The 14,057-nt window shown below is 32.9% G+C and overlaps 3 protein-coding genes across 3 annotated transcripts; 2 read left to right on the top strand and 1 right to left on the bottom strand.

The window, feature by feature from the left end:
• Window positions 1-1,142: 1,142 nt before the first annotated feature.
• LOC133324629 (transcription factor E2f1) lies at window positions 1,143-5,396 on the top strand. Its single transcript, XM_061533463.1, has 4 exons — window positions 1,143-1,767; window positions 2,580-2,814; window positions 2,878-3,732; window positions 5,262-5,396. The coding sequence occupies exons 1-4, from the start codon at window positions 1,234-1,236 to the stop codon at window positions 5,372-5,374; spliced, it is 1,737 nt and encodes a 578-aa protein (XP_061389447.1). The 5' UTR covers window positions 1,143-1,233; the 3' UTR covers window positions 5,375-5,396.
• Window positions 5,397-9,858: 4,462 nt separating this feature from the next.
• LOC133324630 (leukocyte receptor cluster member 1 homolog) lies at window positions 9,859-10,858 on the top strand. Its single transcript, XM_061533464.1, has 2 exons — window positions 9,859-9,981; window positions 10,049-10,858. Exons 1-2 carry the CDS (start codon window positions 9,859-9,861, stop codon window positions 10,856-10,858), a joined length of 933 nt encoding a protein of 310 aa, XP_061389448.1.
• A 92-nt stretch (window positions 10,859-10,950) lies between these two features.
• Window positions 10,951-12,555, bottom strand: LOC133324634 (formylglycine-generating enzyme). Its single transcript, XM_061533468.1, has 2 exons — window positions 11,954-12,555; window positions 10,951-11,281 (listed from the first exon to the last, which is right to left on the bottom strand). Exons 1-2 carry the CDS (start codon window positions 12,454-12,456, stop codon window positions 10,969-10,971), a joined length of 816 nt encoding a protein of 271 aa, XP_061389452.1. The 5' UTR covers window positions 12,457-12,555; the 3' UTR covers window positions 10,951-10,968.
• Between the last annotated feature and the right edge of the window lie 1,502 nt (window positions 12,556-14,057).

Raw genomic sequence — 14,057 nt, forward strand, 5'->3', positions numbered from 1 at the left:
AAAAACAACACACAAGGAAAGCAAGGATACGGAATGATTCGATTACATTGAGAACTATCGTGTTTTGTGAAAAACAAGTTTTCTCTTTTTGGAGATCAAAAGCGTTTATGCATGGTGTGTGGGAGGTTAGCCAAAATAACAATTCCATTAAGCACAAACATAATAACACACACCGAAACTGTTTAAGCCAAAATCCTCCCCCACCTACAGAAGGTAAACGCATTTTCCCTTGTTTTGGGATTTAAAGAAAAAATACAAGGGAATCACAAAAGAGAATACGAAAATCCAAATTTCTACTACACACATAAAATGTCCAAATATTTTATCAGTACAACAGCAACAAATGCAACAACTGCTGCTGACAACTCCAACAATGCCACCATTATGTACTATTCGAATAACAGCAATGTGGGTCCAACAACTACAACATCAGGTGCGATACGCAAACTATTCGGCGATAATGTGGTGGCAACCGGAGTCAGCAAAGTTACGGCCGCAATCCCAAGAAGTGGCACTGCGTCAAAGCCCATTGCACGTGTTTTTGTGACACAAGCGAATGGCGGCAACACGAACACCAACAACGAGCAACAGCAACTAACAACAAGTAGTGCCACCACAATGGCTACACACTTGTTGGATCATGGTTATGGTGTCACAATGACGCCACCAAATGTTGTCTCCAACACCGTGGTGGTTGACCAACAGCAAGCCACAATATTGTCATCAACAACAACGTCGTCATCATCGACTCTTTCCTCCTCTGTGACGTCGTCCACAGCAAATCCAGCAACCATAAATAATTCTAATTCAACATCACCTGCCTCGCAACAACAGAAATACAAGACCACAGATATGAAACAATACTATAAGGTGAGCTTTTAACTCCTCCTCCTACTCCTCTCAATTGAAATTGTATCATATTTACAAGCATGCACGTTCTTTCTATTACATCTGCAGGTGAAACGGCGCATTCCCATGAATGACAGCCATCCCAAAAAACAGGCCAAACAAAGTCTGCAACACCAAACCGCCTATCAGCAGCAGCAACAGCACCCCCACCACCAACAACAGCAAACACATCATGTCACTACGGTGCGTTCGGGCAAACAACAGTTCCAACAGCAACATCAAACGCCCCAACAGCAACAAATTGCCCTAAATTTCCCCACACCCTCACCCCAACCTGCCCGACCACCTTCATCAGCTTCATCGACTTCCTCATCGTCCGCTCTGATGGCACCAAATTTCTTCTATAAACTTGGCACACCCTCGACGAATTCTCAAAACAATTCGAATTCAGCGACATCGGCAAAACGTACGCCCGAGGGCAATCGGGCCGATACTTCCTTAGGTATTCTAACCAAAAAATTTGTCGATCTTCTGCAAGAGTCACCCGACGGGGTGGTAGATCTGAACGATGCCTCAACAAAGTTGTCGGTGCAGAAACGTCGCATCTATGACATTACCAATGTCCTGGAGGGTATCGGCATCCTGGAAAAGAAATCGAAAAATAACATTCAATGGAAGTGTGGCAATTCGCTGTTGACCTCAGAACGCTCGAATGACATAAAGCTGGAGAACGAACGTCTCGAACAGAAGGAGAATGAGTTGAATATGTTGATCGATCAGATACGCAACGAGTTGCATGGCGAGATATCGCGTAACGATCAATTGGCATATGTGACGCATAGTGATTTATTGAATGTTGATCTGTTTAAAGATCAAATAATTATAGTTATTAAAGCGCCACCAGAAGCAAAACTTGTGGTAAGTATTGTAAAACTTTTAACACCAATACTCCATTTTGAGACATTCGTAAAATGGTGAACTTGAAAATATTCTGGTTATGTCCATTCTACAGATGATGAGTTTTTTTGAAAAATACATTTTTGTTAACCATTCTACGGTTGGATAAATGATTGTTATGTTTCCCATGCCGAATGTATTTTTATAAATTTGACACAAGTTTGTCTGTGCAATATTCATCAAACAACGCACCACACACGCACCATCATAGACAGTGTCTGGCTGTTCGTTGGTTGGTTTGTTTGTCTTTTGTTTTAAATAGAATAAATTTCTAAATTATATTTAGATGGCGGCAATATAGAGTAGTCGATTCTTTTAGCACTCAGCGACAGACAGACAAACGGACGGACAGAGAACCAGACAAACAAACGACCAAACATACATACATAGCTATGTAGTTAAAATCACAATTTAAGTGTGAGAAATCCTATGACTGTCGTCGTCGTCGTTGTTGTCGTTCGTCTAGCAACAAAATCCGCTACCATAAAAACATCTTTAAACTGAAACTTTACATATATCCGCAGACACTTTTGCCGAACACCATGGCTGGCCAAACGATTGAGTATTCGAAAAAAAATCGTGCCGATATTTAGCTGATATTATTTTGCTATATTGTCGCCGTTTTAGTTAATTCGGGAACATGTACAACATAGGCAGACAATGTTCAAGCGAGGCGCTTCTTATTCACACAACTTGACAACTTCTAGAAAATCTATGGGCAATTGAGTTTTCATTTTTTTCTAATTGTGGAAAAATGTTTTCTTCCTTTGCAGTTACCTGATTCTTTAAATCCACGTGAAATTCACGTTAAGGCCGAAAACAATGGTGAAATCAATGTTTTCCTTTGCCATGACACATCACCGGAAAATTCACCCAATTTCGGTCAAACTGCAGCATTGGCTCAACGTCAAACACCAGGTGGTCCAGGTGGTGACCTAGGACATCCACATGATCCAATAATTGACGATTTGACGCCCATGATGGAAGCAGAGAAAAGGCGTAGATTAGGTAAGTTAATTAAAAACCGACTATTTTTCGAATTATAACACCAAATGCTCTTTTGCACTTTAGGTTTACCCTCATCAACATATCCCACAAATGTACGTTCGGCGCAACGTAATCTTAGTAAATCCATTGAAGAAGCTGCACGACAGGACTTGTCTTTGGATGCCTACAACCACAGTCAGGATCCACAAAATCAACAGACCACCACCATTGTGACTGATGACGATTTCAATATATTTCCCACAATAACAAGACCTGTAATTACCCAAGTGGCCACCGAACACCACCAACAAAGAAGGCATGCCCAACAGCACCAAAAACTTAACACTGGCATCGAGGATGCCATGGTTTCGTCGGTGGGCATGATGGTGTGCCAAACAAATGCCCAACAGCAGCAGCGGCGCATAACTGGTGATAGTAACCCGGACAGCAGTGATTCCAATCAAACAATTACGCTTACAAATTGTCCCACGGGACAAATCTCAACAAAGAAATCAGGTTTACGTAACGATGTGAATTTTATGGATTGTGCAATTGAACATCAGGCAGGTTCACAACATGCGACATTGATGACGGGCAGTAGTACATCGTCGTCGTCGGCCAATTCTTCGTCAGTGTCATCGCCACAGCATGATAGTTATGAATCGGGAACAATAGTAACCACAGAAACAACAACGTCCGCTGGCGGTCAAACTATGCAACAGCAGCAGCAACAGCATCAGCAACAACAGCACCAACAACAACACCAACATCATCTGCAACATCAGCAGCAACATCTTTTCGTCGCTGACATTACACATTCACCACAACTATCTTCTCATATCGTTACAACAAATTCGAATTGTGGCAGCTCGACCACAACTGGCGTCCGGAACGCACTTATTTCGGATAGTGTAAATCTAAGTCCCACACCATATAACTGTAAGTATTACCAAATGTTTTCGAATACTCGACTCGAAATCGTTCATTCTCAGTGCGACATCATCATACAGTAGTAGTTCGAAAGTTCACAAACATCAAGGATAATTCGGCAAAAAGAAAAAAAACCAAATTGTTACCAAGGAATCATGCTCGGCGGGAGCTCTCTCTGTGATTTGCGTTATTTTATCACCACATATGATTATAGATAGTTAGCACACTAAATGCCGGAAACGTTAAATGTATTCTGTCTGCCTTTATCACATTTATGTTTCCTGGCTATAGCAGAAGCAGCAGCATCAAGAACAACATCTTCAATTAATCATATTTCATATTCGCATCACAGTCTGAGTTCTTGCTGAGCGTGTATGAAATTCCAAAGCATCATAAAACAAAGCAAAGAAACTATCACCGATTTGAGATTTTCAGTTCATTGCAAACAATTCATGACAAAATGGAAAAAAGTGATTCATAAAAAAAAGTGTGTTTAAAACAGTTATGTATTGACAAAAATTATATTTTTATCTCTCATCACAATCATTATTTTATTTTAAATTTCATTCATTTATTTTTTGTTGTACTTTTTTCTGATATTTTTTTTCCAAAATACTATCCAAACCCAAAACGAGATTTCAGTCCAAATTTGAATTTTATTTCCCAAACAAAAAGAGAAAACAAAATATTTATTATTTTTATGACTTTGATTTTTGCTTATTAAAGTTTATGCTTTTCTTTTTTTTAATAAATTTCGATAAAGTGCAAATAGAAGTGTTGTAAACAAAAAATAATGTGTATTAAGTATTTAAATTGAAAAAAAATGTGTTATAAATAATTATAAATTTTGTATTGTAAATGTTACGAAGGGAAATGGACTTTTGTTCTGTTTATAAAGTGTTTTGTACTTTTTGAATAATTATAATTAAAAAATTATATACTATTTATAAATTAGTATATAATTAGTATATAATTTTTTATTTTCTATAGGAGATTTTTGTAGGAATTTTCTCCTCAGTTCTATTGTTTAGGTTCGGTATTTTAATAGCTGTCAATCTGATCCATCTATTATTTATGTTCATTCTGGAATTTGACCTTATCTCTTATATATAATAATCATACATATATAACATTAAAAAAAAGTGAATATAGAATAATATCATAATTATAATACAAAACAAGAAATGTGAAAATTAAACAAATCCTCCCAAACCTATTTAAACAAATTCATTTTGGAACTGAACTCTCGTGGGTCTGCATGGCACATACCACAAACAAAAATGAGCATGACATATTTTTGTGTTGTGTATAACATTTTGTATTTGAAAATTTGTAGCACCATGAGATTCAGCTCTGGCATGAATTTCAAAGCACAATATCTCACAAAACAGCAAACAACAACAAAAATGGATATATATTTAATTACATTATCAGAGCATTAACAATAAACAACAACAATAAAAATAATTAAATAAATTATTAATTAATTAATGAGTTTTTTCTTCTTTTTTTCTTTCTTTTCTTATTAGCATTTGTAGATTTTGAAGACTTGCCGCCACTGTTGCCCATTGAACCACCATTGGATGGTTATTATAATTTCTCGCTGGGTCAAACTGAAGGTCTTATCGATTTATTTAATGATATTGTTTAATTTTAGATAGTAAAAAAACAAAACATACAAAAAAAAACTGAATACAATATTTGTACACAATTCTTTTAAAACAAAACAAACAAAAAAAATTCCCCAAAAAAACCCCCCCAAAATACCAATTCATAAATTCAAGCAACCTTTCTTGTTCTCTTTACCTATCACCAAAAACAAAACAAAAACCGTATATATGTGTATATATGATTATATACAGTAAGTAAAATTCATATTTGTGTACCCACTAAAAATCCAAAAAGCAGATTTTTTAATAAAAAAAAACTATATGAAATTTTTAAAAATCTGCTTATTGTATTGAATACTTTGTATATTCTTCATTTTTAATGTGTGTAGGAATACGAATTTTGCATACCGTATATATTTTCAAATTCAATCATTCTCTTTAGGTGTTTATAATTTGTAATTATAAAAAAAAGAAAAAAGTTTCCATTACAACAACAAAAATCATATTTTTTGTTTTTGCTCTTATTATAATATAATGGTAATTATTATTAATTACACACAACAAACACATCAACACTTAAAATTTAGCTGAAATATGTTATATATTAAAAAACAAACAACCAGAAAAGTAAGAAATCACTATAGTCTGAAAACAATTAAAAATCTAAATAAATTAAAAAAAAACAAAAGGTAAAAGAGGAAGTTTTAAAAAAACTCTGTAAAAGAAAACAAATGTGTAAATTTCTCATTATAAAAAATCAGGTTTTCAAATTTACAAAATACTTCTAAACAAAGAAACCATATTTGTAATTTTATTAAACAAAAACACAAATACAAAAAAAAAGAAAATAATCCTATATAAAATCACAAAAAGGTCCTATCAAAGAAAAAAAAAACATAAAATAAATATTTAAAAAAATCCAAATTACAGTGTAAAATAATTTTTTATAACTTAATTAGTAAAAAAAAACATTAACAACATCAGTGAGTAAAATTAGCACATGGCTTGGAAAGTCCGGCTACTGTAGAGAAACTAAATTATTTTAAATTAAATTTATTAAGAGGAAAAAAGTCAATCATTCCAGTGGCGTTATATTGCAAAAAAGATAGTCAAAATAACATGATGATTATCCAATGCCATCTGAGTTCCAAATTCTGGACTTTTCAAGCCACATGTTATGACTCACACATAAATGTTTTCAAAAAACAATGCATTATTTACTACTACCACTACACAGACTCTAGGAAATTTGAATGTTATGCAAATTTAAGGAGTAAATTAACACTAATAAAACGGCTCTTTTTTTGTTTGTAAATGAATCAAAATTAATTTATAGTTCTTTTGTTCTTTCCTTCTTTGGCTCAAAATTATTATAACTCCTATTATTATTATTATAATTATTCATTAAATATGCATTTTGTAAATTGTTTTTTAATACTATTATTCAATAATTTTTATTAGGACAACTTTGTTTTTATTCACTATAATTTTTTTTTTTTTTTGGATTTTGTATTTTCCAATTTATGGAAATGTTGATTTTACCGTTATCTCTCTTTTTTCTTCTTTTGCTGAAGTTGTAAATTTCCCCATGTATTAAAAAAAGATGATTTTGTAAAATTTTTGTTAATTTTTTTTATTTGAAGTTTAATTTTCATTTTTACAACCTTGGTTATGTTTGGTTTCTTTTCCAAAAAAGAAAAAAATAACAATTATTTTTACACTGTATTTTATAAAAATATATACATTTATTTTTAAACAAAAAGAAAGAAAAAAAAAACAAAATAAATTTAAAAAAAATATATATTTTGCGCATTTTCTTCTGTTAATGTTTATTTTAATCGCCCAACATTATATCATTATTAATAATAATTACAAAATAATTTTTATTTTATAATAATAAAAAAAAAAAACAAAATAGTTATAATAAATTTAATTACAACAACAATCAACAAATGAATAAAATGTTTTTCGAAAACCAACATCAAAACAACAACAAAAACTAAATAGAGCAGCAAAGCAAACAAACCTAAGATAGCAAACAACCACGAACCACAACAACATAAAATTAATTTAAACAAAAAAAGTAAACTTATTTTAATGCTAAACGCTTATATTTTTATACATTAAAGATAAAAAACAAATCAGAAATATTAAATATATATATAAATATATTTTGTTATTGTTAACAAATAGTAAAACAAACAAATCACAAAACCTCTTTTTTATTTTCTATATTTTTCACTTTTGTGTGGCAATTTGAGGTATCCTTCGCTCCTTGGTGGTTATTTATTGTATTTTGTTGCAATGTGAATATTTCCACTGCTAACCACTCATATATATGGGAAAATGGTTGTCGAATACATGTCATATCGGAGATTTTTTGATAACTCCTGAACGGTTTGAAACAGATTTAATTTTCTACTACAAAACCTTGAAATCATTAGCCAAACATTTCTTTTTTCAAAACTGATATTTCTAAATTTTTAAAATGCGTTAATACGCATAAGATTGCCTCTTCGAACTTAAATACTTCATTTAAAATGAAATTCAACCCATCCTGGATTTTTGATAGATTTCCGATATTTTTTTTGCATTTTCATATTGATTCTTGTTCTATTTTGATATCTGTCCAAATGTAAAGGTCAAGGATGTATATGGCCATGGATGCGAACTATATATTGATTTTGTTTTAAATGGATAGGTGTTGTGCATCCATTCTCGACATATGGGGCCAAATTGGTGTATCAGATGTATACAATTATTCGCGGATCTATTGTAAGTATTAAATATTTAATTATTATTGTTAAACTTCAGTCGTTACGCGTAGGAGTTATGTTAGAAACAAATACTCTTTTATATAGGCTCAGATCAAAGGCTTAAAAGGATGCTAAATTAGGTTAAAGGATATTTAGACATCTGGTATTTAGCAGCTGATTTGAGTACCTGAAAAAGATAAGATAGGAAAGCAGATAAAGGAGGGGAATAGAGGATGGAATTAAATATCATAGCTTAAACATGACAGATTTTTGGCAATGCAAAATATTTTTATGGAATCTATTCCGAAGAGGAATATTATTAGAGCGTCAATCTCATATATACCAAACAGTCAATGCATTATAACAGTCACAGTCAATATTATGTAGAGAAGTATTCAGACAATACTAGAATGGCTATTTATATTCACCGCTTCTTAACAGGCTTGACATCAAGAACTCAATGATGTTACAAGTGTTGTATACTTGTAATTCATTTGTATTTATCGCGACATTTTTGAAGCGATATGATATAGATTATTTCCATATTCTTACGTGATGGACGGAAGAAATAATTTAAGGAAAGTCTTCATTAATATATGTATATTCCATTCCTGCGACGAAAGCATGGATATCCTTTCTATGTTCTTTTAAATGTGGTGTATTTCAAATTTTTGCAGTACTAATCCTTGAAATATTCATCAATATATTATATCTCTCAGTTAACGTCAAGTAAATTACAATTCAAATGAATTAAAAAATTGTTTGATTTATTTTTTTATTTTACAAATATATGTTTTTTCTGTAAAAGTGCATATAAAAATGCAATTAATTGTGATGCAACTTTAGAGAAAAGAAACTATTAATTATGATGTTTCGCAAAAAGGAAAAATATGCAATGAATGAAAAAAAAAACTCCAGAAACAAATGAAATCAATGTAAATAAATTAGTAAGAAACAAATTATAATAATTATTCATAAGAAATATCTTAAAATGTGTATTTTTATTATTAGTATTTTTTCTTTTATAACAAGAAATATTTGAAATTAATTTTTAATAAATTAAAATGTTATGTTTAATGAAAAACAAGTAAATGAATATTCATATTTTGTTTTATTTATAAAAACGAAGTTCAAAGTGGGAAATAACATACTAGGTGTTTCTTTTAAATTATTAAAATTAAATAATATGACATAATTTCACGGCTAATTAGATATATGTTTACTATCAAATGAAAATCTTAGCCGAATCCATCGTCCCACCGAATAATAATACAATTGTTTTTTTTTTGCTATGTGGCATCACCAAGAGTCAAATAAATGACTAGTGCATTATCGATCTATAAATCCCTGGCGACAAAAAGTTTTTGCTGTCAACGTTGTTTACACCCATGATATTAAACGATATTAAGTAGATCAGATAGTGGATTAATCTTTCTCCTTCCTTTCGGAAGAAAGAGTTTCAATAAAAATTACAGTATTCATATATTGAAATAAGTCGAAAATCGATCTATATATCCCTATTTTATGAAGTTGGCCAGCTGATTTACATTCTCCCGTGTTTTCTTCTAAACAACTTGCTAATATCTCTGTTATGCATCGCACTCATTCGTAAACAATACCTATGCCTCACAATTATGTTTTGATCTTGGCTTTTATCAGTCATCCGCCATTCATAGCACATGGAACGTTTTTAATTAGGGTTGCTGTAATCCGGAAAGACAAAACTTTTATAAACGTATTTATAAACAAATAATAAAAACTACAATAAAATGAATATTTTACCAAAAAAGAGATGGCATGTAAGGACAAAAGATAATATAGCACGTGTGCGGCGTGACGAAGCAGCTGCCCGTGAAGAAGAACGTAAAAAACAAGAGAAACTTGAATTTGCGGTAAGTGTAATCAGTCCACCAATCATTGTGTTCAAAATTTTTTCAAATAAACATCGATCTATTTTAGGAAAGTGAAGCTCGTATCAACTTTTTGCGCACCAAATCTGGACTTCCCGAAAAACACCGTGAAGAAGTTCCAACTACAGCAGAAGATGACGAAGCCACCTCAAGTGGACAGCAGCAACATGTTAATCTCTTTGCCGACTATAAAACACATGTCAAAACCACCAACAAGGAATTGGAACGAGAAAAGAAAGAAGAACAAGAAAAATATGAGAAAAAGATTGGCTACCTAACATACTTGGGTCAGGATACCAATGAGGCATTACGTTTGAAAAGTTGGTATGAAGTTGCTCCGAAAAGAATCGATGTAGGTGACGAACGAGAAATTGTGGAAAAGGATTTGAAGACTAAACACAATCAAGATCCTTTGACGTTTATTAAAGCAGTTTTACCGCCAGAAACCAAGATAGAAATTAAAACCTCCAATAAACGTAAACGAAGTCCTACGCCAGTTCCTCCTCCGACTCCAGAGACCAAGACTGAGGAGAGTGATGTAAAACGACACAAAAAACATAAAAAAGACCGCAAGAAGCATAAAAAAGAAAAGCATAAGAAACGTGACAGGGAACACAAACAGAAGAAAAAGAAAAAATCCAAAGATCGTGATGAGGACGATGTCATACAGAAACGTTTAAAATTGGAGCAGTTACGAAAGGAACGACTACGAAGGGAAATGATCGAAAAGGCACGACAGGAGGCATTACTTGCTCCCAAGAAAGCAATACAGCCCTCGGAGCAACCGGTCACACCTCGTGTTGTACAAAAATACAATAGTCAATTTAATCCGGAATTGGCAAAACAAAATATGAATTAATGAAGAGAATTATTAAAGAAAAAAAACTATATTTTATTGTATATTTATTTTGTATAAAAAATAGTTATTCTTATCACATATTGGAATAATAATTATGTAAATTGTACATATCACTCCATGTCTTTTGCACAACGAAAACCCAGATTTCCCGCTGAACTATCGGCAGTATTTTGCGAACGTGCTGCACAGCGATAACGATAACAATAGGATTTGTGACATAGATAGGATCCGCCCTTTTTCACACGATTTGGATTTGCACTAGTATCACCCGGCGTCCATAAATCTTGTGTCCATTCCCATACATTACCGACAATATTACACAGCCCATAGACATTTTGTGGGAATTTATCAACTGGACAGGTGGTTTCGTAGCCATCTTCTTTGGTATTTCCATCCGGGAATTCACCTTGCCAAATATTTAACCTGCAATTGTTTGATAATTTTATTTTAGTTTTTGCTCACATATTTAATTGAATTAAAAAAAAAATGCGCCAAAACATTGGATTATGACTATCTGGACTATGAGTCTAATGTGGACAACCCCATATCTTTGAAAATGCTTTAAAGAAGATAGCATTGCCTTGAGATATGTCTCACAGGAATATCAATCACACGCGAATGAAATATTTTTTATAGAAGTCCAAAACTGATTTTTATAAAAGAAATTCTGCATTTAGAACACCCTATAGATTTAGGAAACTCCGACCTCAAAGATGACTATATGATGTCTTACTTTAATTAATGTAGGACTAACGTTGGATTAGGATTATACTATTATACTACGGAAAGTCTTGGCTAGGCTATCTAGCGATCAAAAGATCTCAATATAGTATGGTTTCGTTACAATACTATTAAAAATTGTTTGCAATTGAAATGAATATTTTTAGTGCTGTCGACACACCTTACTTAGTGCAGTTGAACACACCTTATATTTAAACATATATATACAAATTTATAGCTTTAATATCGAAAGACCATAAAGATTAAACTAAATAAATAAAACATGATAACATGTTATAAAGAAAAAAAAATATAGGTAATGATACTGTCTTCTATACATCCCAATAATATCAATGAATACTCTATTTAACTCACCAATGTTCCCCTTTAGGCATCAACTTATTTCCCCATGGGAATAGTTTTTTCTTTTTACCACCTCGGCAAGCAACTTCCCATTCGGCCTCAGTAGGTAATCTTTTACCAGCCCATTTACAATAGGCCACAGCATCATTCCAGGAAACGTGTGTAACAGGATGATTTTCCAGACCGTTAAGATTGGTACCCCTTCCCATAGGATGTCGCCATGTAATACCTTTCACTTTATACCACCACTGTGCCGTAGCAACACGATAGTCTTCCCATTCGATTTGTTCATCGGCACTTAATAAACTCTTGAAAATAAAACTATCGCCGAATTTCTCCGCTTCCGTAACATATTTTGTTGCCTTGACAAACTCTCGGAACTTTTGATTTGACACTTCATATTTATCCAAATAGAAATCTTTGATTTCCACTAATTTCTCGGGCGATTCATGATCCTGGAGGAAGTGTGGTTCATCGGTACCAATTAAATATTTTCCACCCGGTATTAGAGCCATATCTTCATAATTTGGTTCCGGATAATAATCTCTATAGTGTTGATTATTCGTCCTTGCCTTTTGTTGGCATACTTTGGAATCTTCACTTGATACAACGTCATTATCTACCTTAACGACGTCAAGGAAATCTTTACCGGTTTTCTCTGCAGTATCTTGTCTGTCTAACTTGTTACAGCCGCAATCTAACTGGGCAGGTACAACCAGGAGGCAAATAATAAATGCAAATGTAAGGAACATTGTTAGCTTTTGTCGACAATTTTGGCCCGATACATTTAAATTTTAGCCGGAGCACTTCGAATCTTGATGTTGGAATATCAAATATCAACAAACAAAATAGAAAGGAAAATAAATGAAAGTTTCAGTGTTTCCAAGTAGAAGGTAGAAAATAGCAAGTGAGAAAAATAGAATAAAGCGGTGGAATCAAAACAAAAATAACAAAATGCTTAGGGAATTGAGGTTCGAGTCAAGATAGGGGAAAGGTTAATAGCAATCGATTTCATTTAAAAAATTATGCAGTCCCAAAATTTAAATTAACGGAGTAAATCTATGGCATGTACTTAATGTTCATCATCTATTTCAACTGGATGTCATCTATAAAATTTATGTCCTCTGTCTGTCTTCTATTTCTATAATCTGTTATCATAGTCATCTATATTTTTAAAGCTGCAATCAATATTTATTTTTTTTAATTAAAAGAAGTTAATAAATAAGTATTTTGAAAAGTGATTCAAATCTTAGCAAGAAGGATTTCCAGGCATAATTATACCCTTCACCACACTGTGGTACAGGGTATTATGTCTTTGTGCATATGTTTGTAACAGGCAAAAGGAAACGAGATAGACACATGGTTCCTTTTGAGAATATGCATAGAATCACTTTCTAAGTCGATTTATGCATGTTCGTCCGTCCGTCTGTCTGTCTGTCCATGTATTTTTGTGAGCAAAGTACAGGTCGCATTTATGATCCGAATTGGATGAAATTTGGCACAGCTCATTTGTTTGGCCCAAGGACGAACCCTATTGAAATTGGGAAAAAATCGGTTCAGATTTAGATATAGCTCCTATATATATTTAACCGATTTATATCTTTCGATTTGCACGAAATTTGGTACAGCCTAAACATTTAGGTCTAGAATGATGTCTGCCAAGTTTCGTGAAAATCGGTCAAGATTTAGATATAGCTCCCATATATAGTTTCGTCCGATTTCATGTAAATGGTGCACCAAAGTCCCTATATATCTTTCGATTTGCACGAAATTTGGCATAACGTATTGAATTAAGCCTAAAGTGATGTCTGCCAAGTTTCGAGAATATCGGTCCAGATTTAGATATAGCTTCCATATATAGTTTTGCCCGATTTCATGTAAATTGTGCACCAAAGTCACAATATATCCTTCGATTTGCACGAAAATTGGCATAACGTACTGAATTGAGCCTAGAGTGATGTCTGCCAAGTTTCGAGAAAATGGGTCCTAATTTAGATATAGCTCCCATATATAGTTTCGTTCGATTTTATGTAAATGGTGCACCAAAATCCCTATATATCTTTCGATTTGCACGAAATTCGGCATAACGTACTGAATTGAGCCTAGAGTGATGTCT

The sequence above is a fragment of the Musca vetustissima genome, unplaced genomic scaffold (assembly GCF_032173495.1).
Source record: "Musca vetustissima isolate MV318-11 ecotype Yass unplaced genomic scaffold, APGP_CSIRO_Mvet_v1 utg19773, whole genome shotgun sequence".
NCBI classification, from domain to species: domain Eukaryota; kingdom Metazoa; phylum Arthropoda; class Insecta; order Diptera; family Muscidae; genus Musca; species Musca vetustissima.

Excerpts from the sequence above, each read along its gene's own strand:
- LOC133324629 (XM_061533463.1), top strand. The coding sequence starts at position 1,234 with ATGGCACCAAATTTCTTCTATAAACTTGGCACACCCTCGACGAATTCT. Across the intron at positions 2,815-2,877 it reads AGAGAAAAGGCGTAGATTAG|GTTTACCCTCATCAACATAT; the intron begins GTAAGTTAATTA and ends TTTGCACTTTAG. Across the intron at positions 3,733-5,261 it reads AAGTCCCACACCATATAACT|ATTTTGAAGACTTGCCGCCA; the intron begins GTAAGTATTACC and ends TAGCATTTGTAG.
- LOC133324630 (XM_061533464.1), top strand. The coding sequence starts at position 9,859 with ATGAATATTTTACCAAAAAAGAGATGGCATGTAAGGACAAAAGATAAT. Across the intron at positions 9,982-10,048 it reads AAGAGAAACTTGAATTTGCG|GAAAGTGAAGCTCGTATCAA; the intron begins GTAAGTGTAATC and ends GATCTATTTTAG.
- LOC133324634 (XM_061533468.1), bottom strand. The coding sequence starts at position 12,456 with ATGGCTCTAATACCGGGTGGAAAATATTTAATTGGTACCGATGAACCA. Across the intron at positions 11,282-11,953 it reads ATGCCTAAAGGGGAACATTG|GTTAAATATTTGGCAAGGTG; the intron begins GTGAGTTAAATA and ends AAACAATTGCAG.